The 27,500-nt window shown below is 42.5% G+C and overlaps 1 protein-coding gene across 1 annotated transcript in view; it reads right to left on the reverse strand.

The window, feature by feature from the left end:
- The window catches only part of LOC139746477 (limbic system-associated membrane protein-like), a 290,094-nt gene that overhangs the window by 128,328 nt on the left and 134,266 nt on the right, over window positions 1-27,500 (reverse strand). Inside the window, exon 3 of the mRNA XM_071657746.1 lies at window positions 23,862-24,081. Coding sequence (XP_071513847.1) covers window positions 23,862-24,081 — 220 coding nt within the window. The remainder of the gene's footprint in view (window positions 1-23,861; window positions 24,082-27,500) is intronic.

Raw genomic sequence — 27,500 nt, forward strand, 5'->3', positions numbered from 1 at the left:
TTTATCACGTACTACCGTAGATACATGTAACTTTCAATCCCTCTCAGTTAAGTTCACTTAACCCCCACTATTGTGGGTATTTCTTGAATCAAGAAGAACCACACCCAAAATCCTTCTTCAGATGCCGCGTAGAGACGTCAGTGTGTGTCGGCATTAGAACAACTCTACCTGGCTTCATTTTCGTGGAAACCTTTTTGTCTGACTTTCCCTCGCCAAGATGACTGCCCCTCCTTCTCTCTCTCTCTCTCTCTCTCTCTCTCTCTCTCTCTCTCTCTCTCTCTCTCTCTCTCTCTCTCTCTCTCTCTGCCTGGCGACGACTCTGTCTCCGCTGAACGTCTCGCGAAGGAGGACCTTCCTGACGCAGGGATGAAGAGGCATGTATATATCTCGTGCTCCAGTTCTATGACTACCCCTTCGTCTAATCCTCGGTTCACAGCCATTTTCTGTTCTGAGTCTCATTCCGACAAGGGACTTGACTTATCAGACCTGCAAAAAAAAAAAGGAAAAAGCTGATCTTATTCCTTCTCCTCCTTCGACTCCCATTTAGCTTTCACCTCCGGCCGTAACCAGTGGAAATATGTTACCTGTGAGGCGAAAGGTTCTTTTGCCTAAAGGAAGACTTTGGTAACCTCGTCTCTTCATCTGCTGATAAGTGTTTCTGGTTAAAGCTTTAGCCAAAGAAGAATAGAAGAAAAATCCTTCCGAAGCATGTCTTTTCGTACCTGCCATTTCCTTCCAGTGCCGTCGGCACCATGACTCTCCTTTCGAATCGTAAAGTAATTCTCTTTTTTTTTCATTTTGTTTTCTCCTCTGACTGTACATTGGATGGCTCCAGTATTCCCAGTCTCTCTTGTGTTATTTAGTACGGTCCTAATTGCAGTACTATCTTCAGACACGAGGAACAAGCAAGTCATACGGAACCAGACGGAATCCACGCTCGTGTTTAGTGAAGGACTGTGGTTCTCACCTGGCGCCTGTGCTTGCTCGTCTATATTCCATTTGAATACCAGAGACTTAATCCATCGTCTTGGAAACACGCGATGTTCCATACCCATTCCATTGATAGGCTAACCCATTCTGACCTAGTGTTACTATGATTGTGGTGTTTCTCAATTTTTCTCAATCCACCCCCCTCTGCTCCCAGCTCCCAGACTTTCAGTTCCACGAGGCAACATTTAACGCACACGACTCGGTTTTCTTCCTTCTTTAAAAATGAAAGAAAGAAATATCCTTTGTGGTGTGTGCTACGCGCTCGCCCTGCCCCTTTTTAACGAAACCTGGTGATAGTCGTGGGTCGGTACAATCTCTCTCTCTCTCTCTCTCTCTCTCTCTCTCTCTCTCTCTCTCTCTCTCTCTCTCTCTCTCTCTCTCTCTCTTAGCTTTCTCATCGCCGCCCGCCGATTCGTGCCCTTCTTCCCCCCAACCCCGCCGCTATCTTTTAGCTTTGTTTCCCTTTAGCTGGTCATGAGGTCCTTTCCTTACTTTTGCTTACCCATCACCACCTCGATGATCCTTCTGGCAAGCAGGACTGGCACAGTTAACTCTCCATTTACCCCTTAGTTCTCCTTGTCCATGCTCCCCTTTAGTTCTCCCCTTAACGACGCGTTACCACCCAAGTGGGGGGGGGGAAGTATTTGCTCCCCTCTACCCCCAGAGTCTGCTCGTATGACACTATAGAATCAATAGCAGGGAGAGAGAGAGAGAGAGAGAGAGAGAGAGAGAGAGAGAGAGAGAGAGAGAGAGAGAGAGAGAGAGAGAGAGAGAGAGAGAGAGAGAGAGAGAGAGAGAGAGGTTATAATAACATATAACATTATGGTCGTAAGCTAGGGACGTACACACACACATCCCATCACCCTTATGATTTATGGGTTCCTTGTAGATATTTAAGTTTGTCACTGTAAGTAGCAGCAGGAGGATGTTTTGTCACTGTAACCCGGCATCAAGCGCCCTTCAGCCTCTGGGACTCAAACCGAACAACACAGGAATAGAAAACTACCTAAGTTTCAGACCAGAGTCGTCATCTGGCCACACTCGTGACTCACAGGACAGTGACATGATCTTCGTAGAGTCACTAACTCTCTATAGAGTCAAGCATTACAGTGAATAACGCCATATCCCTCACAGTTACTCATTAAAATACATCTACAGTCATGAGGGAGATGAGGATTAGAACACCTCAGCCTCACAGGCATCATGCACTCATGACCTAATGTTACTACATCAACCAAGGGGTGAGTGAGGTAGAGCAGGTCACCTCCCTGTGGACACAATAATCCCAACATCAACATCACAGCCAAACTGATGTTAACCATGATCAACTTCACCGATCCTGTCAGCATTGTCGCAAGTCCTCCACCTTAGACACACAGCTGCCACCACCACCACCTCCTCCTCCTCCAACCCCCTTATACCTGCAGCTCACCTCTATATCAGAGGGAGTTCTACACCACACGTGGACTTACAGCCTATTCCAGCCTCCCATTACAGATCCTCTGCTGCAGACACACGCCAGGTATAAGGTCGTAGATTGTGTTCCACTGTCAGGATCACCAGAGTGATGCCTCTCACCCTATAGTCTCACTCCTCCAGCGTCCATATACCTCAGGGGAAGCCAGACCTCGGAGCAAGGCTAAGTGTCACTCCATCACGAGCACACGACCCACAAACCTTCCTGTGTTTGTGCAGGTGGCAGGGGAGGTAATGCTCAACAGGGAAGCCTCTACTGACCCCACACTCGACCCTTATATAGTATGCAGATGAGGGTGAGGTGGAGTCAGGGCTACACAGTGAGAACTCAACAGCCTCTTACACTCGATGATTTAGTCCTGACACAACTGAAGGTTGAGCACTGTTAACCTTAGTGAGAACTGATGAATGATGGAGGATTGGTCGTGTTGCAAGTCATGCCTTGCAACACCTCGAGTGACAAGACAATGTTATGTGGTTTTTCCGTAACAACACTAAACAATAAACAAAGCAATCACTTAAACAAATGATCTGTTAAAAAGTCAACCATAATTCAAGTATAAGACAAACATGTAAACAAAAGCTAATAAGAGAATGAAACAAGAAGGCAACTTGTTTATACAACAAAAACAGTGAGAAACAAAATACAAGCATTACTGTAGTATACAAGAGAGGATAAACACACTGCATTTAATCTACAACTTATGTCACAAAAATACGAAGAAAAACCTAATGAAATCGAATTACACAAAAGAGAAGAAGAGAGGAATTATCTTATTCCACAAAGAACAGAAAAAAGCTGGACCAAAACACCCCATCATGATAGAGAGAGAGGGAATAACCCGGTCAACAACTGTGGTCTAGTTGTGGGCAGGTGTTGTGAGAGTCAGCAGGTTAGCTGTGGTGTTGTTATGTTGGTGGCTCACGACACCAGTGATGGAGGAACACAGAGGAGGGAGGCTAGGGGCCAGTAGGAGCCTGTCAGCCACTCACCTTACAGCTCAATAAAGGAGACTCAAGACCCCTGCAGCTTAAGGGAGGGTTGGGAGGGGAGGAAGGCCACCGACCGGATGGAATAGCTGCTGGAAACTGTATGTGTTACTGGGGGAAGGATTCAATTCTCTTGTCAAAGTTTCAGCCTCAGAGCCTCCGAGGGAAGACAAGGTTTGGCTCTTATAGGGAGGGAGGGATCTGGGGCTGTATGGGTAAAGTGTGTGTGTGTGTGTGTGTGTGTGTGTGTGTGTGTGTGTGTGTGTGTGTGTGTGTGTGTGTGTAGGCAATCAGGTCATACAGATCTTTCCGTAGTTTTCACCGGCTATTTCACATTCCCTGATTCAGTCCATTGACAACTCGTCGACCAATGTATACTACATCGCTCCAATTCATTCTCTCCTGTGCATGCCTTTCACACTCCTGCATGTTCAGGCCCTGATAATTCAAACATTTTTTTCACGCTATCCTTCTACCTCCAATTTGCATCCTCTTTTTCATCCTTTCCTCACTCATTCTCTCCATATGTCCAAACCATTCCAGCACATTCTCTTCACCTCTCTCTCTTACCCTATCATTACGTAATCGATCAACTTTTCGCACACCATATATTGTCCGTGAACATCTCATTTCCAACATGCTCATCTTCTTCCGTACATTCTCAGCTAAAACCAATCTTGCATCCATACAGCATCGTTGGGAATATAGTGCCTACTATTGCCACCCCTCTCAGTTGAAACCTCTCTTTCGACACATTCTTCAATGCTCCCGGACCCTTCACCCCCTGATCCACCCTATGGCTCACCTTCACTTTCAGGATTCTATTCGTTGCCTTGCCCACCCACCCCAGGTAATCTAAAACATTTTATCTCCATTCATTTTTTTTCGATTCAAATTCACACCCAAACTAACGCGTTCTTCTACTCTACAAAACCTAATGACTTAGCTTTTATTTAATTTTACACTCACCATCCTCTTTCAGTACATTCTTCCCATACCCAGCCAACTGCTTCTGTAGTTTCTCAGTCGAATCTGCCACGACACGCCTTCTCATCAGCACATAACAGCTGACTCACTTCCCTCCTCCCTCTCTGCAGACTGCACACCTGCCCTGCTCTCCAAGACCCTTCCATCTTGTGGCATAAGAGTGGTGGATGAATGGATCAAGATGACAGAGGACATGGCTGATGCAGACAGCATACATAAGTTTAAGAAGTCGCATGAAACGAGACTCTGTTCAAGAAACGGGGCGCCTCTAGTGTAAAAACTCCCTCACTCAATACTAGAAATAGGTTATCACGTAAGATCACACACACACACACACACAGACACACACACACACACACACACGCAATAACAAGGACACAGGCGTCTCTATACCTCGTCACCACTCGAGAGCTAGATTTAGAAGCTAATTGCCTCGGGAGCGTATGATGAGCAAAGATCACGAGCATCAACTTGCCAAAGACACTCGCGCTTATCTCGTTGCGCGCTGACAGCTTAGAGTGACGCCCTAGATGACAGACGTAATCATTAAGCCCCCCTCTTGGACCCCCTTTGCAAAAGACGAAGGATGCCACTAGTCCATCCATCGCCCGATAAAGTGCAACGAAACAGCGTCATTAAGACATTCGCCTGTCTCACAGTTGGCAAAGACGAATTACGGACACGTACAGTAAGGAGTTCTGGGGATGCGCAGACAGACGACCCACTCGCTCGTAATGTTGTCAAGTGTCATGAGATGTGGTGTTATTGCTCTCATAAGTGCTCACTGGAGTTGCCACACACCTGCTGCCCTCCAGCCTAGCTTGTAGATCACTGAGACTTATGGACACAAGACTCGCTTGTGGATTTACAAGAGATCGAGATGACGATGGAGGCTTGACTTAAGAGACCCCAGGCGAAGGAACAACACTAGGGGGAGCTAATTTGTTTTGCCTTACAAGAAGAAGAGGAAAGAGATTATTGTGTTAATTAGCATGAAGAACTTAGAGGCATATAACCTCAGTTTTAAGAACTAGTCTCTCATCACGATTGGGGTTGTAACAAGGCAATTACAGCATCTGTCCCTAGATCAGGGTTTGCGGGATGTTAAGTTAGCGTCGCTCCTCAGTAAGGTTCTTATAAGATTTGAAGGTCTCGTCCAAAAAGAAAGAGGGATCATGTGTGATGGACTCAGATAAGGTTTTACCCCCATGACCGCAAGAAGAGAGAGAGAGAGAGAGAGAGAGAGAGAGAGAGAGAGAGAGAGAGAGAGAGAGAGAGAGAGAGAGAGAGAGGGACACTTGGACACTAGACACAGCAGTAGGAGGAGGAGGTGCAGACTGGTCGCTCCTGCTGGCCACTCCACCGCCTCCGTCATGGGCAGGGATGAGGGAGCCAGATGTCAGGAGGGCTTGATGTGATCCTGATGTTTGCTGTGTCTGAAGAAGGGCGTGATGATCCCTCTGACTCTCTCTCTCTCTCTCTCTCTCTCTCTCTCTCTCTCTCTCTCTCTCTCTCTCTCTCTCTCTCTCTCTCTCTCTCTCTCTCTCTCTCTCATTCACCCTCGTACATAAGAAGGACACAAATTTAAAGATGGGCGAGACTGATCACCTTGGTAATAGCATCTTTGAGAAGCCGGTTTGATGTTTTTATCCGAACACCAGATGCCGGGCCCCTCCTTTGCGATCGGTTATGACCGGAGCCATTACGGATAATACCTGATTTTTTGTCTTACCAAGTGAGAGAAGGAATGTTAATGACCCAATTACCTTCATGGAGATATGTTACACCCACTAATGATAGACTTTATTATGGAACCAGCTGGGTTGTGGCTCCTGTTGTTACTGCTGTTGTTGTTGTTGTTGTTGTTGTTGTTGTTGTTGTTGTTGTTGTTGTTGTTGTTGTTGTTGTTGTTACTATTACTGTTGCTGTTGCTTTGTTGTTGGCTCGGCTTAAAGAGATATCGTAAATAAGACATACCTTCCCTGATGTGGTTCACCATATCATATACAGCACACCATAGTATGATGAAGGCGATAGACTATACCCAGTTGTTCACTCGATAGACAATACCCAGCTATTCACTCGATAGATTATGCCCCAGCTGTTCAACCATTCTTAATGCATTTGTTGAATTGTAGCATTTTCATGATATCACTTATCTTGGGCTGGTGTGTGTGTGTGTGTGTGTGTGTGTGTGTGTGTGTGTGTGTGTGTGTGTGTGTCTTTCATCCGTCCAGCCAAGTATTCACTCCTCACAAAAGCCAGGTCCATCCTCAGCCTGAATGGTGTCCCCCTCATGTGATGAGGTCTGTCTCACTCCTCCTTTATCTCCTCCGGACAATAACTGGTCTAAGGCCATACAACATGACAATGGGTCGTATTTAACATCCAGCCTCCCTCACTTCCTGTGTCCACCCAGCTCTCTCTCTCTCTCTCTCTCTCTCTCTCTCTCTCTCTCTCTCTCTCTCTCTCTCTCTCTCTCTCTCTCTCTCTCTCTCTCTCTCTCTCTCTCTCTCTCTCTCTCTCTCTCTCCCACACACACACACACACACACACACACTTGCATGGTTGGAGCTTTCACGAACTTCGGGTCTCTATGCTTCGCTTGCTTGCCTCCTGCAAGCAGATCCCCTGCATGTTCTTCCCTCCTCCAATTCCTGCTTCCAGCTGGATCCAGTCTTCTGGATCTTTACGATCCTCCTACTAACTCCTTCTCGTCTCACATCCAATCGTGTCTCCCTCTCAACCTGTGTTTCCTTCTCCATAAAACAAACGTCATTTTTTTAAACGTAGTATGAAGGAAGGAGAGAGTGCCCAGCTTCTCTCTTACTGTGTAATATAGAAATGTGTTACAATCGTCTTGGGGAAAAGATGGTTCACATCTTCTTCTCTTTACCTCACTTGCCTCTGTCCCTCCACCAGCAGAGCTAATGATGAGGCATGAACACCACTGATCAGCCCAGTCATCCACCCTCATCAAACACAAGCTCATTAATTCACTCACGTCACCTCACACTTCACTTTACCCCACGCCCTCCATTGTTTACCTCATAACCTCACACATCACCACACTCCTTCCTTTGTTTACCTCAATCTCATCTCACCTCACTCCTTCCTTTGTTTACCTCACAACCTCACACGTCACCTTCCTCCTTCCTTTGCTTACCTCACAGCCTCACACATTACCTCACTCCTTCCTTTGTTGTCCTAACCTCACCTCACTCCTTCCTTTGTTTACCTCAATCTCACCTCACTCCTTCCTTTGTTTACCTCACAGCATCACAGATCACCTCACTCCTTCCTTTGTTTACCTCACAATCTCACACATCTCCTCACTTCTTCCTTTGTTTACCTCACAACCTCACACATCACCTCGCTCCATATAAAACTTATGAGGTCATTATCTACAGCTCTTCCATCATCCTCTTCCTTCACTTCCTTCACTCTTCCGTTTTCCTTCAGCGTCAGTCACTCAGCCCTTCATTCAGTTCTTTCTCCTGCCAGTTTCCTTCACTAGGGAGAGGAGAGAGATAGATAGATAGATAGATAGATAGATAGATAGATAGAGATAGAGAGAGAGAGAGAGAGAGAGAGAGAGAGAGAGAGAGAGAGAGAGAGAGAGAGAGAGAGAGAGAGAGAGAGAACCCCTGGTTCGGTTCCCCTAAGCAGCAAACACAGTCATTAGCATAAAGCAACATTCCCTCAACCTTAAGGTCGTCTGACCTGTTCCCAGGACGAGGATCTTCCCCTCTACTGTAATAGACTGGCCGTTTACATCTGTCTTGTGGATACAGTCTACAGCTGTAGTGTGCACATACATCCTACAATAGGTGCTCTGTATAGGAAATCTCCACTGACATTATGTATTTCACTTTATCTTACATAGATAGATTGATAGATAGATGAATCGACAGATACATTGATAGATAGATTCTAACAACGTGTCTATGTGTCTATCTAAGGTTCTAATCATAGAAAATGTGTCTATCCAAAGTTCTGATCATAGAAAACTCTTTGATTATTTCTTAGTATTCATTAACATTTCTGGTGTGTGAGTACTGTATCTCGTCTGGCTTCTCGTACGAGAGTCGAACCCACGGTCTGCCTATCAACAGCTTAAGGGAAGAGACTAGGCACCCACCATATCCCTAATCCAATGTAATTACAAGCTTCTCATACCATCAACAAAGGAGATTAATGTGACCCATGCAACTCCAATGTTAATTCTCTAGTTGAGAATCCTTATTCCATCTGAACTGTTAACTCGAGGACATAATTTCCACTCTCCCTCCCCTTGCTCTCGGTAAACATCACTTCCCCTTGACCATACGCGCCTCTCACCCTCTGCTTTATCTTCCTCTCACCTTCACTCACCTTCGCTTCCGTTTACTCCCTCCATCTACAGTTAATATCACCCGAGCCAGATGTGTCTCCGTCCATAACATAATTCATTTTCCACAACTGCACTAGAACCACGCATAGTGTTCAGCGAGAAATATTTCCGCTGTTGTCCTGTATCTATCTCTCTCTCTCTCTCTTGTCTCCCTTTCCCCGTCTCTTTGTCTATCTGTCTGTCTATCTACGAGATGCCCAACAAAGCTTACGTCTTACAGAAGCCTACAGCCACCATCTGTTCGACAACGCCTGCCTCCCTTGACCCGGCCAGAGGTGGTACATCCCATGCCCCATCAAGTCATTCAAAGCCACGAACGAATATCTTGAAGGCGACACCCTATTTCGCACCAACCTTACCATTCTTCCTAACAGCGTAGACACGTTCGCCAACACCTGGTCACGAACCTGGGACCTCCAAAACCTCACCCGACGCCAGAGACGTAAACAGCAGTAAGCGAGAACACATCAGTAGTGTCAGTGCACCGAGAAGCGTCCACAAGAGAAGACCACTTCAATGCCTCAGTAGATGCCTGCGACAGCTTATGTTCCTCCACCGGGAGGAGCGCCTCACCTTACCTGCTGCACCTTCAGACGATACTGAAAAGCCCTTACAGACGAAGACGAAGAACTCGTTTGATGAATCATATTATTCCTGGTGGTTCTCTGGTCCATCAAGGTGTTCTTGTACTCTCCATCTGGCTCAGCAGAAGGCCTCACCAGGTTTAAGGTCTCTGTATCTTGAAGGAAATGGTTAATCGTGATGCCTTCGCGGGCCGCCGAGAGTCGAACGCAAAGGGTCGATTCTTAGCTGTGGCAGTTGGTCCACAGTTAACCCAGCTGTTCATTCTTCTATAGGGGATTCGTTGATAAATTGGGTACCTGGCTTATGCTAGAATATATATATATATATATATATATATATATATATATATATATATATATATATATATATATATATATATAGTTTTTTTTTTTTTTTGCTTTGTCGCTGTCTCCCGCGTTTGCGAGGTAGCGCAAGGAAACAGACGAAAGAAATTGCCCAACCCACCCCCATACACATGTATATACATACGTCCACACGCAAATATACATACCTACACAGCTTTCCATGGTTTACCCCAGACGCTTCACATGCCCTGATTCAATCCACTGACAGCACGTCAACCCCGGTATACCACATCGATCCAATTCACTCTATTCCTTGCCCTCCTTTCACCCTCCTGCATGTTCAGGCCCCGATAACACAAAATCTTTTTCACTCCATCTTTCCACCTCCAATTTGGTCTCCCACTTCTCCTCGTTCCCTCCACCTCCGACACATATATCCTCTTGGTCAATCTTTCCTCACTCATTCTCTCCATGTGCCCAAACCATTTCAAAACACCCTCTTCTGCTCTCTCAGCCACGCTCTTTTTATTTCCACACATCTCTCTTACCCTTACGTTACTTACTCGATCAAACCACCTCACACCACACATTGTCCTCAAACATCTCATTTCCAGCACATCCATCCTCCTGCGCACAACTCTATCCATAGCCCACGCCTCGCAACCATACAACATTGTTGGAACCACTATTCCTTCAAACATACCCATTTTTGCTTTCCGAGATAATGTTCTCGACTTCCACACATTCTTCGAGGCTCCCAGAATTTTCGCCCCCTCCCCCACCCTATGATCCACTCCGCTTCCATGGTTCCATCCGCTGCCAGATCCACTCCCAGATATCTAAAACACTTTACTTCCTCCAGTTTTTCTCCATTCAAACTCACCTCCCAATTGACTTGACCCTCAACCCTACTGTACCTAATAACCTTGCTCTTATTCACATTTACTCTTAACTCTCTTCTTTCACACACTTTACCAAAGTCAGTCACCAGCTTCTGCAGTTTCTCACATGAATCAGCCACCAGCGCTGTATCATCAGCGAACATATATATATATATATATATATATATATATATATATATATATATATATATATATATATATATATATATATATATATATATATATATATATATATATATATATATATATATATATATATGAGATAAAGTGAAATGCATAATGTCATTGGAGACTTCCTATACAGAGTACCTACGGTGGATGTATGTGCACACTACAGTTGTAGACTGTATCCACAAGGCAGATGTAAACGGCCAGTCCATTACAGTAGAGGGGAAGATCCTCGTCCTGGGAACAGGTTAGACGACCTTAAGGTTGAGGGAATGTTGCTTTATGCTAATGACTGTGTTTGCTGCTTAGGGGAACCGAACCAGGGGTTCTCTCTCTCTCTCTCTCTCTCTCTCTCTCTCTCTCTCTCTCTCTCTCTCTCTCTCTCTCTCTCTCTCTCTCTCTCTCTCTCTCTCTCTCTCTCTCTCTCTCTCTCTCTCTCTCTCTCTCTCATTTCCCTAGTGAAGGAAACTGGCAGGAGAAAGAACTGAATGAAGGGCTGCGTGACTGACGCTGAAGGAAACCGGGAGAGTGAAGGAAGTGAAGGAAGAGGATGATGGAAGAGTTGTAGGTAATGACCTCATAAGATTTATATGGAAGCGAGGTGATGTGTGAGATTGTGAGGTAAACAAAGGAAGGAGTGAGGAGATGTGTGAGATTGTGAGGTAAACAAAGGAAGGAGTGAGGTGAGGTGTGAGGTAAACAAAGGCAGGAATGAGGTGATTTGTGAGGTAAACAAAGGAAGGAGTGAGGTGATCTGTGATGCTGTGAGGTAAACAAAAGAGGAAGTGAAGTGAGGCGTGAGGTAAACAAAGGCAGGAATGAGGTGAGGTGTGAGGTAAACAAAGGAAGGAGTGAGGTGATGTGTGAGGTTGTGAGGTAAACAAAGGAAGGAGTGAGGTGATGTGTGAGGTAAACTAAGGCAGGAATGAGGTGAGGTGTGAGGTAAACAAAGGAAGGAAAGAGGTGATGTGTGAAGCTGTGAGGTAAACAAAGGAAGGAGGAGATGATGTGTGAGATTGTGAGGTAAACAAAGGAAAGAGTGAGGTGATGTGTGAGGTTGTGAGGCAAACAAAGGAAGGAGTGAGGTGAGATGTGAGATGGTGAGATAAACAATGGAAGGCGTGAGGTAAAGTGAGGTGTGAGGTGACGTGTGTGAATTAATGAGCTTGTGTTTGATGAGGGTGGATGACTGGGCTGATCAGTGGTGTTCATGCCTCATCATTAGCTCTGCTGGTGGAGGGACAGAGGCAAGTAAGGTAAAGAGAAGAAGATGTGAACCATCTTTTCCGTAAGACGATTGTAACACATTTCTATATTACACAGTAAGAGAGAAGCTGGGCACTCTCTCTCCTTCCTTCATACTACGTTTAAAAAAATGACGTTTGTTTTATAGAGAAGGAAACACAGGTTGAGAGGGAGACACGATTGGATGTGAGACGAGAAGGAGTTAGTAGGAGGATCATAAAGATCCAGAAGACTAGATCCAGCTGGAAGCAGGAATTGGAGGAGGGAAGAACATGCAGAGGATCTGCTTGCAGGAGGCAAGCAAGCGAAGCATAGAGACCTGAAGTTCGTGAAAGCACCAACCATGCAAGTGTGTGTGTGTGGGGGGAGAGAGAGAGAGAGAGAGAGAGAGAGAGAGAGAGAGAGAGAGAGAGAGAGAGAGAGAGAGAGAGAGAGAGAGAGAGAGAGAGAGAGAGAGAGAGAGAGAGAGAGAGAGAGCTGGGTGGACACAGGAAGTGAGGGAGGCTGGATGTTAAATACGACCCATTGTCATGTTGTATGGCCTTAGACCAGTTATTGTCCGGAGGAGATAAAGGAGGAGTGAGACAGACCTCATCACATGAGGGGGACACCATTCAGGCTGAGGATGGACCTGGCTTTTGTGAGGAGTGAATACTTGGCTGGACGGATGAAAGACACACACACACACACACACACACACACACACACACACACACACACACACACGAAGAACAAGTTACCACAAGCAACAGTGGCAGGGCTAGGGAAGTTTTCATTCCAATACAAATCGTAGATTGTGTTTGATGTACGAATAATAGTGTTGTGGGTAGAGTGATGTAGACTTTGAGTAGAGAATGGGACTGAAATCATATGTTCTCTACTAGATATGGCTAGTGTGTGTGTGTGTGTGTGTGTGTGTGTGTGTGTGTGTGTGTGTGTGTGTGTGTGTGTGTGTGTGTGTTGTGTGTGTGTGTGTGTGTGTGTGTGTGTGTGAAGTTTAGATACATCACATGGCACAAGTTTACTTTTCCTCTTGCTTAGTATGACTGTGAGGTCGAGTCTGGTCCAAGATGTTAGACTAAGGTAGACTACAAAATCCCTGGTTGGTTGACAAGAGTAAACAGAAGAGGATCACGTGAAACCTGGTATACTGTGTACAGATGAGTTTGTGAGGCTTGTATATTCGGTGAGAGTCCATGAGACCGAAGGTTAGATGAGAGTGAAGCATTGCAAACGAAACAGTTATAATGGGATTCGTCGACCACGAGATGAAGCGTGTAGGAAGGCAATGGAAAGGAAGTTTGGTGAAAAGATCCCAAGGCCAAGATTATAGAAGAGATGAAGGCATTTGGAGGGGGAATTTGTGGAGGTTAGGAGTATCAGAGTTTGATCTGGACAGAGGCTGGAGGTCTGTGGCAGATGTGGAGGATTGAGGCATTCGTGACCGAGATTAGTGTGTGTGTGTGTGTGTGTGTGTGTGTGTGTGTGTGTGTGTGTGTGTGTGTGTGTGTGTGTGTGTGCGTGTGTGTGTTTCGTGGTGATCATGTTCGTTGTTCGTGGAAGTGTTCGTGACAAGGGATGACTGAGGTAAGAACTTATGATTTCTTTCTTGAAAAACGATATTTTCAGAGTTTTTGCTTAGAATGGCAGTGTTTTTGCCTACATATATGTGGGCTCTATGTATACATGTATATATGTGTGTATATATGTATGTGTGAATGTATGTTTGTAAGTATGTATGTATGTTGAATATATGCATTAGGGTATGTATCTATAGGTATGGTTTTTATATATGAATATAAATGCAGTCCTTTCTCTATCTTTTTACGATTTTACTGGCATGATAACCATTTGTGTGTTACTGGGAGAGAGTTTTACACTCGTATTGCCCCGTCTCTTAAACTTTTTTACATGTATCATGTCTTTACACATATACACATCCCAGCCTATACCAGGTACCCATCTATCGACTAGCCCCAAGGGAAGGATGAACACCTAGGATAGATGTTCTCAGACTGCCGTACCCAAAATTCGAACCCATGCTAACCCATGTAGACTCGACCCCGGTGCGGCGCGTGTTGCTTCATAGTCAGTAACGCTAGCCACTACACAATTATAAAATTACTGAAATTTACCAAATGTATTAAACATGAGTGAACTGCTGGGCATAATCTATCGAGTGAACAACTGGGTATAGTCTATCGCCTTCATCATACTACGGTGTGCTGTATATAATATGGTGAACCCCATCACGGAGGTATGTCTTATTTACGATATCTCTTTAAGCCGAGCCAGCAACAAAGCAACAGCAACAGTAATAGTAACAACAACAACAACAACAACAACAACAACAACAACAACAACAACAGTAACAACAGGAGCCACAACCCAGCTGGTTCCATAATAAAGTCTATCATTACTGGGTGTAACATATCTCCATGAAGGTAATTGGGTCATTAACATTCCTTCTCTCACTTGGTAAGACAAAAAATCAGGTATTATCCGTAATGGCTCCGGTCATAACCGATCGCAAAGGAGGGGCCCGGCATCTGGTGTTCGGATAAAAACATCAAACCGGCCTCTCAAAGACGCTATTACCAAGGTGATCAGTCTCGCCCATCTTTAAAGTTGTGTCCTTCTTATGTACGAGAGAGAGAGAGAGAGAGAGAGAGAGATAGATAGAGAGAGAGAGAGAGAGAGAGAGAGAGAGAGAGAGAGAGAGAGAGAGAGAGAGAGAGAGAGAGAGAGTCAGAGGGATCATCACGCCCTTCTTCAGACACAGCAAACATCAGGATCACATCAAGCCCTCCTGACATCTGGCTCCCTCATCCCTGCCCATGACGGAGGCGGTGGAGTGGCCAGCAGGAGCGACCAGTCTGCACCTCCTCCTCCTACTGCTGCTGCTGCTGTGTCCAGTGTCCAAGTCTCTCTCTCTCTCTCTCTCTCTCTCTCTCTCTCTCTCTCTCTCTCTCTCTCTCTCTCTCTCTCTCTCTCTCTCTCTCTCTCCCCCATACAGCCCCAGATCCCTCCCTCCCTATAAGAGCCAAACCTTGTCTTCCCTCGGAGGCTCTGAGGCTGAAACTTTAACAAGAGAATTGAATCCTTCCCCCAGTAACACATACAGTTTTCAGCAGCTATTCCATCCGGTCGGTGGCCTTCCTCCCCTCCCAACCCTCCCTTAAGCTGCAGGGGACTTGAGTCTCCTTTATTGAGCTGTAAGGTGAGTGGCTGGCTGGCTCCTGCTGGCCCTTAGCCTCCCTCCTCTGTGTTCCTCCATCACTGGTGTCGTGAGCCACCAACATAACAACACCACAGCTAACCTGCTGACTCTCACAACACCTGCCCACAACTAGACCACAGTTGTTGACCTGGTTATTCCCTCTCTCTCTATCATGATGGGGTGTTTTGGTCCAGCTTTTTTCTGTTCTTTGTGGAATAAGATAATTCCTCTCTTCTTTCTCTTTTGTGTAATTCGATTTCATTAGATTTTTCTTCGTATTTTTGTGACATTAGTTGTAGATTAAATGCAGTGTGTTTATCCTCTCTTGTATACTACAGTAATGCTTGTATTTTGTTTCTCACTGTTTTTGATGTATAAACAAGTTGCCTTCTTGTTTCATTCTCTTATTAGCTTTTGTTTACATGTTTGTCTTATACTTGAATTATGGCTGATATTTTAACAGATCATTTGTTTAAGTGATTGTTTTGTCTATTGTTTAGTGTTGTTACGGAAAAACGACATAACATTGTCTTGCCACTCGAGGTGTTGCAAGGCATGACTTGCAACACGACCAATCCTCCATCATTCATCAGTTCTCACTAAGGTTAACAGTGCTCAACCTTCAGTTGTGTCAGGACTAAATCATCGAGTGTAAGAGGCTGTTGAGTTCTCACTGTGTAGCTCTGACTCCACCTCACCCTCATCTGCATACTATATAGGGGTCGGGTGTGGGGTCAGTAGAGGCTTCCCTGTTGAGCATTACCTCCCCTGCCACCTGCACAAACACAGGAAGGTTTGTGGGTCGTGTGCTCGTGATGGAGTGACACTCAGCCTTGCTCCGAGGTCTGGCTTCCCCTGAGGTATATGGACGCTGGAGGAGTGAGACTATAGGGTGAGAGGCATCACTCTGGTGATCCTGACAGTGGAACACAATCTACGACCTTATACCTGGCGTGTGTCTGCAGCAGAGGATCTGTAATGGGAGGCTGGAATAGGCTGTAAGTCCACGTGTGGTGTAGAACTCCCTCTGATATAGAGGTGAGCTGCAGGTATAAGGGGGTTGGAGGAGGAGGTGGTGGTGGTGGTGGCAGCTAAGGTGGAGGACTTGCAACAACGCTGACAGGATCAGTTAAGTTGATCATGGTTAACATCAGTTTGGCTGTGATGTTGATGTTGGGATTATTGTGTCCACAGGGAGGTGACCTGCTCTACCTCACTCACCCCTTGGTTGATGTAGTAACATCAGGTCATGAGTGCATGATGCCTGTGAGGCTGAGGTGTTCTAATCCTCATCTCCCTCATGACTATATATTTATTCTAATGAGTAACTGTGAGGGATATGGCGTTATTCACTGTAATGCTTGACTCTATAGTGAGTTAGTGACTCTACGAAGATCATGTCACTGTTCTGTGAGTCACGAGTGTGGCCAGATGACGACTCTGGTCTGAAACTTAGGTAGTTTTCTATTCCTGTGTTGTTCGGTTTGAGTCCCAGAGGTTGAAGGGCGCTTGATGCCGGGTTACAGTGACCAGACCAGCGACGCTGGAGGTGCCCCCACACACACACACACCAGTATGCTGGAGGCTGCATATAGAGATATACAACCTTGAGAAGTGGCGGCTTATTGGCAGGAATTCCATTACTTGATCCTTTGACCACAGACCTTAAGATTCCATTTGAGGCGGTATGTCTCCTCCCACAATATGTAGTGATCATTTCTCATGAAAATTGGTTGTGTCCGTCTTGCTAGAAACCAGCTGTGTGTGTGTGTGTGTGTGTGTGTGTGTGTGTGTGTGTGTGTGTGTGTGTGTGTATAAAGTAGTATTATAATGAAATGATTCGCTATACATATGTATCCCACTTCGCTCTGACATCCCACACGATAGAGCTTAACATGTTGTGTTGGTGAGGGAGTCTACGACCGAGGGAGAGGAGATATACAACCTGCCCCAACATACGACACTCAAGATGATGGTCGACTTACGTGCAATACAGAGGTGACTAAGTCAATGGGATACAGGAAGTAGAAGACAGATATGACTTGGTCATGGACACCAGGTCTTGCCTGAAGGAAGGAGGTTGAAAACTATGTTAATTTACCAATTTACTAACATCATCTACACACAGCCACCTACGAGATTAACAAGACGATGCCCTCATTCATCTGATGTGTGAGATGTGTGGGGACAGTGTGACACAAAACGTAACCCAACCTTCTATACATTTGACCACAAACAAGAGACTCTTCTCATAACTCTCTCGGTGTCTGGTGCTTCGTCGCGTTCCTCGACAGTGAACGATGTATATGATGGAGATTTATAGAGCAATCGGTGAGAATAGCCATCTAAACTGTATCGAATATTCACTTATATACATTACCTGTGATTTATGTATAGAAATTGACTTATGTCTGTCTGTTTATGTGACGTTTGCTGATGGGAAACACAGACGAGAGAGAGAGAGAGAGGATCATACGAGTTTGTTGGTAGATCACTTACCTAAGAGGAAACATCACGACAGTGACAGTGGCAGTGACAGACATCCACCTCCTGCTGCTACTTACAGTGACAGACATCCTCCTGCTGCTGCTACTTACAGTGACAGACATCCACCTCCTGCTGCTACTTACAGTGACAGACATAAATATCTACAAGGAACCCATAAATCATAAGGGTGATAGGGTGTGTGTACGTCCCTAGCTTACGACCATAATGTTATATGTTATTATAGCCGCCGGCTCTCTCTCTCTCTCTCTCTCTCTCTCTCTCTCTCTCTCTCTCTCTCTCTCTCTCTCTCTCTCTCTCTCTCTCCCCGCTATTGATTGTACAGACTTGTGGGGGGTGTTGGAAGCAAATACCTGCCCCCATTTGGGTGGTAACGCGTCGTTAAGGGGAGAATCCAAGGGGGAGCCAGGAGGAGGAGGAGGAGGAGGAGGAGGAGGAGGAGCTAAGGGGTAGACAAAAAGGAAGTGAGGTAAGAGCTAAGGGGCAAGGGGAGAGTTAATGGTTGCCAGGGGAGAGGGAACGAGGAAGTAGGAGGAGATACAAAGCGATAAAAGGGGAACTGGAAGAGGAAATAGAGAAATGCAGACTGATGGAGATCATAGAAGAAGAAGAAGAAGAAGAAGAAGAAGAAGAAGAAGAAGAAGAAGAAGAAATATAACAGAAGAAGAAAAGTGAGAAATGAGGATTAGAATGAGGCGACCAAAAAAATTATGAGAAAGATGAGAGGTGGAGGAGTCCTAAGGAAAGGTAGATGGAAAAAATGAGGAGAAATATGAGGTAAAGAACCTTAATGAAAGGCCAAGGGGAGAAAATGAGTTAAGAATGAGGGAAGAAAAGGGAGGGAAAGAGGCCCTGAAGTATGATAACAGGGGAAAATGAGAGATAACATGAGATACAAAAAAAATATCTAAAGGAAGGTAGATAAGGAAAGATAATGAGAAATATGAAAATTATGAGACAGCTGCAAGGAAAAGCCAGGAATGAGATAGAAGATTAATGAGAAATAACTGAGGCACTACTGAAGTGAATGAGAACGATTCCAAGGGGCGCCGAAGGGAGCTAATGAGGTGGGGAAGGAGGAGGGGAGAGGGTTTGGGGGGGAGGGAGGAGGGGAGAGGATTGGGGGGGGGAGGGAGGAGGGGGGGTGGCGGTGTCAGGAAGCTAACAAAGTCAAGCTAAAGGCCAGCTAAATAGCGGGGGTCAACAGAACTGGTAGATAATGGAGAGGCGTGAATCAGCGGACGTTTAAGGGAGAGGGAGAGAGAGAGAGACAAACAGACAGATAGACAGACAGACAGACAGACAGACAGACAGACAGACAGAGAGAAAGACAGAGAGAGAGAGAGAGAGAGAGAGAGAGAGAGAGAGAGAGAGAGAGAGAGAGAGAGAGAGAGAGAGAGAGAGAGAGAGAGAGAGAGAGAGAGAGAGAAAGGGGGTGACAGCAATAGAATTAAGGGTCAAAACCTTTTGAACGAGTGTTGTCTGAGGGAGGACTGGCTGGACTGTAATGGTTGAAACTTCCAGTCCAACTGAAGAGAGGAAGAGCCAAGGGGGAAAAGAAAACGGGCGGAGTGATGTGAGGATGGGAGGGGGTACTCTAATGTAAGCGTAGGTCGGGTAAGAGTGCGGGTGCTGAGTGTGTTGGGAAAGTGGCTTGTTATAGCAAGTGTTTTGGAGGTATGTTGGGAAAGTGACTTGTGACAGTGAGTGTGCTGGATTAGAATACATTGGGAAAGTGACTTGTGACAGTGAGTGTGCTGGATTAGAATACATTGGGAAAGTGACTTGTGACAGTGAGTGTGCTGGATTAGAATACATTGGGAAAGTGACTTGTGACAGTGAGTGTGCTGGATTAGAATACATTGGGAAAGTGACATACCACGGCGAATTTGTTTGGAGAATATGACTGATTACAGTGAGTGTGTGGGAGATGAATACATTGAGAAAGTGACTCATTTACAGTGAGTCTGTTGGCAGTGAGTGCGTTGGAGTAGTGATTCACAGTGAGTCTGTTGGCAGTGAGTGCGCTGGGGTAGTGATTCACAGTGAGTATGACAGGAAAGTGACTTGCTAAAGTAAGTGTGTGGGAGCAAAGTATGTTGGGAAAGTTAGTGTGTGTGTGTGTGTGTGTGTGTGTGTGTGTGTGTGTGTGTGTGTGTGTGTGTGTGTGTGTGTGTGTGTGTGTGTGTGTGTGTGTGTGTGTGTGTGTGTGTGTGTGTGTGTGTGTGCAGCTAAACGAGAGAAAATACAAAGTAATGAATAATGAAAGGGAAGTGAGATAAGGTGAACGATAGATATGAAACGTAGATACTGAGTAGATACTAAGTAGAATGATTTACTAAGAAAAGATAAAGCGAAATTAAAAGTCGTGAACATCGCTTGATGATAAAGAGATCAGTGAAAGGATTATGGCAAGGGAAGAAGGACAATAAAAACAACATAAATGATCAAGGATCGTAACAGAATCTTAGAATAGATAAAGTATATGGAAAAAATTAGAAATATATTACAATAATAGGAGACAAAAAATGATAAGAATGAGAGATAAAGCAAAGAAAATATATATACATACGTAAAAGCAAGGTAGAAAAAAAGACAAAAAAAATAATAAAAAGGATAGATAAAGCAAAGAAAAAAATATATATATATATATATAAAAGCAAGATAGAAAAAAGGACAAAAAAATGATAAAAAGGATAGATAAAGCAAAGAAAAAAAATATATATATATATAAAAGCAAGATAGAAAAAAAGAGGAAAGAAAACTAAGAACAATCATAATTGTTCTTCAAGTTACATCTGATGCTGAACAAACTCTGTTCTCAAGTAATTTTTTCATTCACAATTAAACCCAGAATATCAGGCATGATTCCCAGGCTTTCTTAATGTCCTTTTATGTGGGATTTTACGGTGGATATCACTATGCAAATTTCGCGAATTTTCCTTCTTTCATCATCATTTTTTTCTTCTTTCATTTTCTTTAAGTTGGGTGGGTAGGTGGAGACGGGATGTGAAGAGAGACGATTCTTATGATAGAAGATGGTCATGTTTTGTTCCAGTTCTGTTCTTACGTTAATATAAACACTTGTTTGTTTGTGTGTGTGTGTGTGTGTGTGTGTGTGTGTGTGTATGTGTGTGTGTGTGTGTGTGTGTGTGTGTGTGTGTGTGTGTGTGTGTGTGTGTGTGTGTGTAGATATTGCTATTGTGATCCACAGTGGTTTCTCATGATCGTTTCATCCGCCCTCGTTCAATCTAAATGATGTCACGTCGCCCTCTCTCTCTCTCTCTCTCTCTCTCTCTCTCTCTCTCTCTCTCTCTCTCTCTCTCTCTCTCTCTCTCTCTCTCTCTCTCTCTCTCTCTCTCTCTCTCTCTAATACACACACACACACACACACACACACATATATATATATATATATATATATATATATATATATATATATATATATATATATATATATATATATATATATATATATATATATATATATTATCCCTGGGGATAGGGGGGCAAGAATACTTCCCACGTATTCCCTGCGTGTCGTAGAAGGCGACTAAAAGGGGAGGGAGCGGGGGGCTGGAAATCCTCCCCTCTCGTTTTTTTTTTTTTAATTTTCCAAAAGAAGGAACAGAGAATTGGGCCAGGTGAGGGTAGTCCCTCAAAGGCCCAGTCATCTGTTCTTAACGCTACCTCGCTAATGCGGGAAATGGCGAATAGTTTGAAAGAAAAAAGAAAGATATATATATATATATATATATATATATATATATATATATATATATATATATATATATATATATATATATATATATATATATATATATATATATATATGTATGTATGTATTGTATGTGTGTGTGTGTGTGTAAGTCCCAAAACAGTCCCACACAACAGACCTTGTACGTACATTCCATGTATTCCATGATACAGTTCAACCCGGTACAGAAGATGTGAAAGCCACCTTAAAACAAGTCTCCATACCATAGATGTACAGAAATACATTAAGCTTATTACAAAAAAAAAAAGTGAGAGGGCGGAGGGGTCTGGTTCCTCCCTCCCTCCACGTGCACACGGAACAAAGATAAGTTTTATCTAAATCAGACAGGAAATGAAATTCTGGGAATAGCACGCAGGCAAATGTTGGCCAGATAGAGTAGAGAGATGGGTGGATTTTATAGTCAGAAGATGAAGAATCTTCCTCTTTTTTTTTAATAGATATATATATATATATATTTATACATATACATATATATATTTATACATATACATGTATATGTGTATATATATATATATATATATATATATATATATATATATATATATATATATATATATATATATATATATATATATATATATATATATATATATATATATATATATATATATACATATATATATATATATATATATATATGTATATATATATATATATATATATATATATATATATATATATATATATATATATATATATATATATATATATATATATATATATATATATATATGCATATATATATATATATATATATATATATATATATATATATATATATATATATATATATATATGTATAGAGAGAGAGAGAGCTTGAAACCCGCTCTGTATATGTATATTATCGGCTACAGAGAGAGGACTCGAACCTCTGCCATTTGTGTCAGTAATCGGGGTACTTATCCACTCAGCCACCGGTATCCATTATCGAAAACTGGCTATTCGATCACACGTAATCGTATGTTATTAGTCCAACGTACTGCTCACTGTGTGCCTGGCCAATAGAAGTCATCTTGCCTGTGTATGTAGGGCGAAAGACATAACGATTACTTGTGATCGAATAGTCTTTTCTCTACAGTGGACACCGGTGACGGATTGGATAAGCGCACCTTCTCTCGCCACAAGCAGCAGAGGTTCGAATCCTCTCTTTGTGGAGGGTAACGTATGATACATACACACCCACACACACATACACAGGGATCACCTGTCGTTAAAAAAAAAAAAAAAGATCAGCATTATAAAAACTGCTCTGAACTCTCTTGCCGAATATCACAGCGACGAAGAGGAGGAGGAGTGGGATGTATAATGAACCACTGTCTCTCCCGAAGCCTCCAAAGGGGATTCGAAGCCTTCAAAAGGGATTCGATAAATATTGAATATATATATGTACAAACGCAGGAATCTATCTATTCATCTATTTATCTATCTATCTATCTATCTAACTATCTATCTATCTAACTATCTATCTATCTAACTATCTCTCTCTTTCTCTCTCTCTCTCTCTCTCTCTCTCTCTCTCTCTCTCTCTCTCTCTCTCTCTCTCTCTCTCTCTCTCTCTCTCTCTCTCTCTAATATATATATATATATATATATATATATATATATATATATATATATATATATATATATATATATATATCAAGCTCGCCAAGGTACTCACCAGCGTAAGCGCAAACATTGATTCTATCGTCTATCATGTATCTATCTCTGTTCTTGTTCAGAATAGAAGATAGATTGAGTCGTGAATCAATCGCGATGAAGAGGGAAATCCTGATACACGAATCATGGAGATTCCGAATCATTTATATTCTAATCTTTGACGGAGAGATGAATCCAAAATCCTCTCCCAACTCCTGAGGGAAAGAGGAATTCAAAGAAAAAAAAATCTTTCTCATCACCTTAACTGCAGATGTGGATACAAAATTGCTTTAATTACCCACGATGGAGAAGCGAAGCCAAGTCTCATTGTCGTCTCATAGAAAGAGATGAATCCAAATCCTTCACTCATCTACAGAGAGTTACGTCTTAATCCCTCACTCACTTGCAACAAAGAGTTGAAACCCACACAACCTTCTTACTCACCACCAACAGAGAGTTAATGATATAACCCCCCCCCCCCACAATTCATTTACTCACCTACAACAAGGGGCTACACTCCCTCTCAACTCACTTACTCACCCACAAGAGAGACCTGGAAACCCTTCACAACCCACATACTCACCCACAACAGAGACATGAAACTCCCCCCCCTCACAACCCACTTACTCACCTACAACAGAGACCTGAAACTCCTCCCCCTCACAACCCACTTACTCACCTACAACAGAGAGATGGTAATACTTCCTCAGGCTGAGCGGGGTGTTCAGGGAGCACATATAATACCCTGTGTCATTCAAGTTAACGTTCTTAATGGTCAACACCCACGCCTCCTGCCCCTCCAGGGTCAGGGAGTGATGGACGGTGATCCGTGGGTTCTCTGTGAAGAGGTCGTCTCCCATGGCGTAGACGATACCATTCTTCATCTGCAGCCACGCCGTCTGGAGAGAGAGAGAGAGAGGTAGTGAGAGAGACGGAGGGAGAAGGAGTGAAGGGTGAGGATTTACGGGATCGGGTGTTTCTGTATGCAGATAGTGGTGCGTGTGTGTGTGTGTGTGTGTGTGTGTGTGTGTGTGATAGAGGGGATTTAACTGATATGATTTTTTAATAAACATTAGATATGATGTCAGCAAAGAGAAGGAGTCAGACAGACAGATAGGTACATACATAGAGAGATAGATAGATAGATAGATAGGTAGATAGAAAGATAGATTGATAGATAGATATGTAAATAGATGGATACGTAGATAGAATAATTGATGAATATATAGCTGGAATAATATGTAGATAGGAAGATATGTGGACACATAATATATAGGTATTTATATATTTATATACATTGGAAGATAAATGGGTATCTTAAAGATTAGTATATATATATATATATATATATATATATATATATATATATATATATATATATATATATATATATACTATATATATATATATATATATATATATATATATATACTCCAAAGAGGGTTCTGAACCTCTTAAAAGAAACAGAAAAGGGGTTCAGGCCCTCTTGAAAGAGAGTGAGAAGGGTTCAAGCCAATTATAAGAGAGGAAGAAGGGTTCAGACCTCCCCATAAGACACATAGAAGGGTTCAGACCACTTAGAAGCAAAAGACTCTCCCCTTCTCCCCTTGCACAGTTCATGCTGTACATCAGTCCTCTGAGAGTTAACATGGGGGATCACCTCCTCCCATCTGGAGCTGCGAGAAGTCCCTGAGACGCGAGAGAGGGGGGGGGAAAGCGGTGCAGGTGAAATGGTCGAGCAGGAGATAAAGAAGGAGCTAATGGAAGAGAGAGAGAGAGAGAGAGAGAGAGAGAGAGAGAGAGAGAGAGAGAGAGAGAGAGAGAGAGAGAGAGAGAGAGAGAGAGAGAGAGAGAGAGAGAGAGAGAGCAGATAAGAGGATGAGAGAGTTTCCTTCAAAGTCTTTGGCGCGGGAAGATCACACCTCACTCAGAGCCTTGCAGTGAACAGGTGACTTCAGGCACTGTAAGACACACACCCCCACCGCACTGAAGGCGTAACCTTACAGGAGGAAGGAAAAAATAGAGGAAATGGGTCTATATACATAGCTATATACATAGATATGGGAATGGGAATTGATAAGGGAAGGGTTACTCAACAGAGATAGCTGATTCTCATAGTTCACTAGGAAGGTCATGCATCTGTATGTAACTCGAAGGAAGGTATCTAGAATAAGTATCTAATTTGGCCACAAAATAATGACAATGATAATGATAATGGTAATGATAATAAGAATCATAGCAATAATAATGATAGTAATAATAATGATAACAATAATAATAATAATAATAATGATGATAATAATAATGATAATAATAATGATAAAAGTAATAATAGTAATAGTAATTGTAATAATAGTAATGATAATGATATTAATGATAATAATAATGACAATAATAATAATAATAATGATAATAATAATAATAATAATGATAATAATAATAATGATAATAATAATAATAATAATAATAATAATAATAATAATAATAATAATATGATAATGACGATAATGATAATGATAATAATAATAATAATAATAATAACAATAATGATAATAATAATAATAATAATAATAATAATAATAATAATAATAATAATGATAATAATAATAATAATAATGATAATAATGATAGTAATAATAATGATAATGATAATAATAATGATAATAATAATACTAATAATATTGATAATGATAATAATAATAATAATAATAATAATAATAATAATAATAATAATAATAATAATAATGATAATAACAATAATACTGATAATTATAATAATGATAATAATAGTAATAATGATGATGATGATAATAGTAATAATGATAATGATAATAGTAATAATAACAATAATAATAATAATAATAATAATAATAATAATAATAATAATAATAATAATAATAATATTAATAATAATAACAATGATAATCATAATAATAATAATGATATTAATAACAATAATAAAACAATAATAACAATAATAATGAAAATGATAGCAATGATTATTAACAATGACAAAGATTTTCCCTTGTTATCATCATTACTATCATACATATCATTTCTTATCGTTCGCACATTCCTTTTTCGAAGTGGACAATGTTCCTTCAGCTCTGTGTTACCCGTGCCTCCTGCTGGCACAGATTAACTTGCCATCTAATACTAACCTTGAGTCGCTCTCCTAAAATGCAATAAGCTTAAGATACCCAAAGGAAGATCAGAGAACCATATCAGTGTCAATTATACTGATCGAATCGAGGGATTAATAAGGGAAAAGAGATTGGGAATTTTCGAAAGGGAATTCAGCCCAGGGAAAAACTAACTTCATAGATAGGAAGAAAATGGGGGCCAGGGTGAGGTGAGGGGGTGGGGGAAGAGGAGGAGGAGGAGGTGAAGACAATGAATTTGATTAGATTACATCATTAGCATGCTAAGGGATATTGTCCAGATCCCAAATTACTAAAAAAAAAAGAATAAAAAAAAATAGGAGTTCAAGAAAGGTGAATTTTGGGACGATCAAGCGAGAAGGGTTAATGTTCATAGATAAAGAAAGAAAAGAAGGGAGAGGCGGAGGAATATTAGAGAGAAAGGTAAAAAAAAAGAGAAGAAAATAAGAGAGGATGCAGTGTACAGCCTGCAGGCACCTTAGTAATTGTAGCTTCAGTTTTCTGCCGTGCGAAAAGAAAACTGACAGAGCTCCAGCAGACGTGGTAATGTTATGTGGGAGGGATGGCTTTGCTTTGACAGAGCTACAGGTGGCTCAGCTGTGTTAGAACAGGGTTACTTTGATGTATGAGGGATCTCTCTCTCTCTCTGTCTCTCTCTCTCTCTCTCTCTCTCTCTCTCTCTCTATATATATATATATATATATATATATATATATATATATATATATATATATATATATATATATATATATATATGTGTGTGTGTGTGTGTGTGTGTGTGTGTGTGTGTGTGTGTGGTGTCTATTCTTCGCATTCTCACATTCATATTTCTGAACACAAAGCGCACAATGGGGAGAGAGAAAGAGAGAGAGAGAGAGAGAGAGAGAGAGAGAGAGAGAGAGAGAGAGAGAGAGAGAGAGAGAGAGAGAGAGAGAGAGAGAGAGAGAGAGAGAGAGAGAGAGAGAGAGAGAGAGAGAGATGCTCAGCCCACACAAACTGGAGTGAGAACCTCGCCCTAGTGGACGCCGCGTTGAGATACCAGCGAAAGGAAAACACAACCAACACCTGATACACTCCTCCACTCTCCCTGACCTTCAGTAAGGTCAGAGAGAGTGGAGGAGTGTCAGATGCTCCCAGTGGCCAACGGGACTGTGAGC

This window comes from Panulirus ornatus, chromosome 65 (genome assembly GCF_036320965.1).
Source record: "Panulirus ornatus isolate Po-2019 chromosome 65, ASM3632096v1, whole genome shotgun sequence".
In the NCBI taxonomy this organism is placed as follows: Eukaryota; Metazoa; Arthropoda; class Malacostraca; order Decapoda; family Palinuridae; genus Panulirus; species Panulirus ornatus.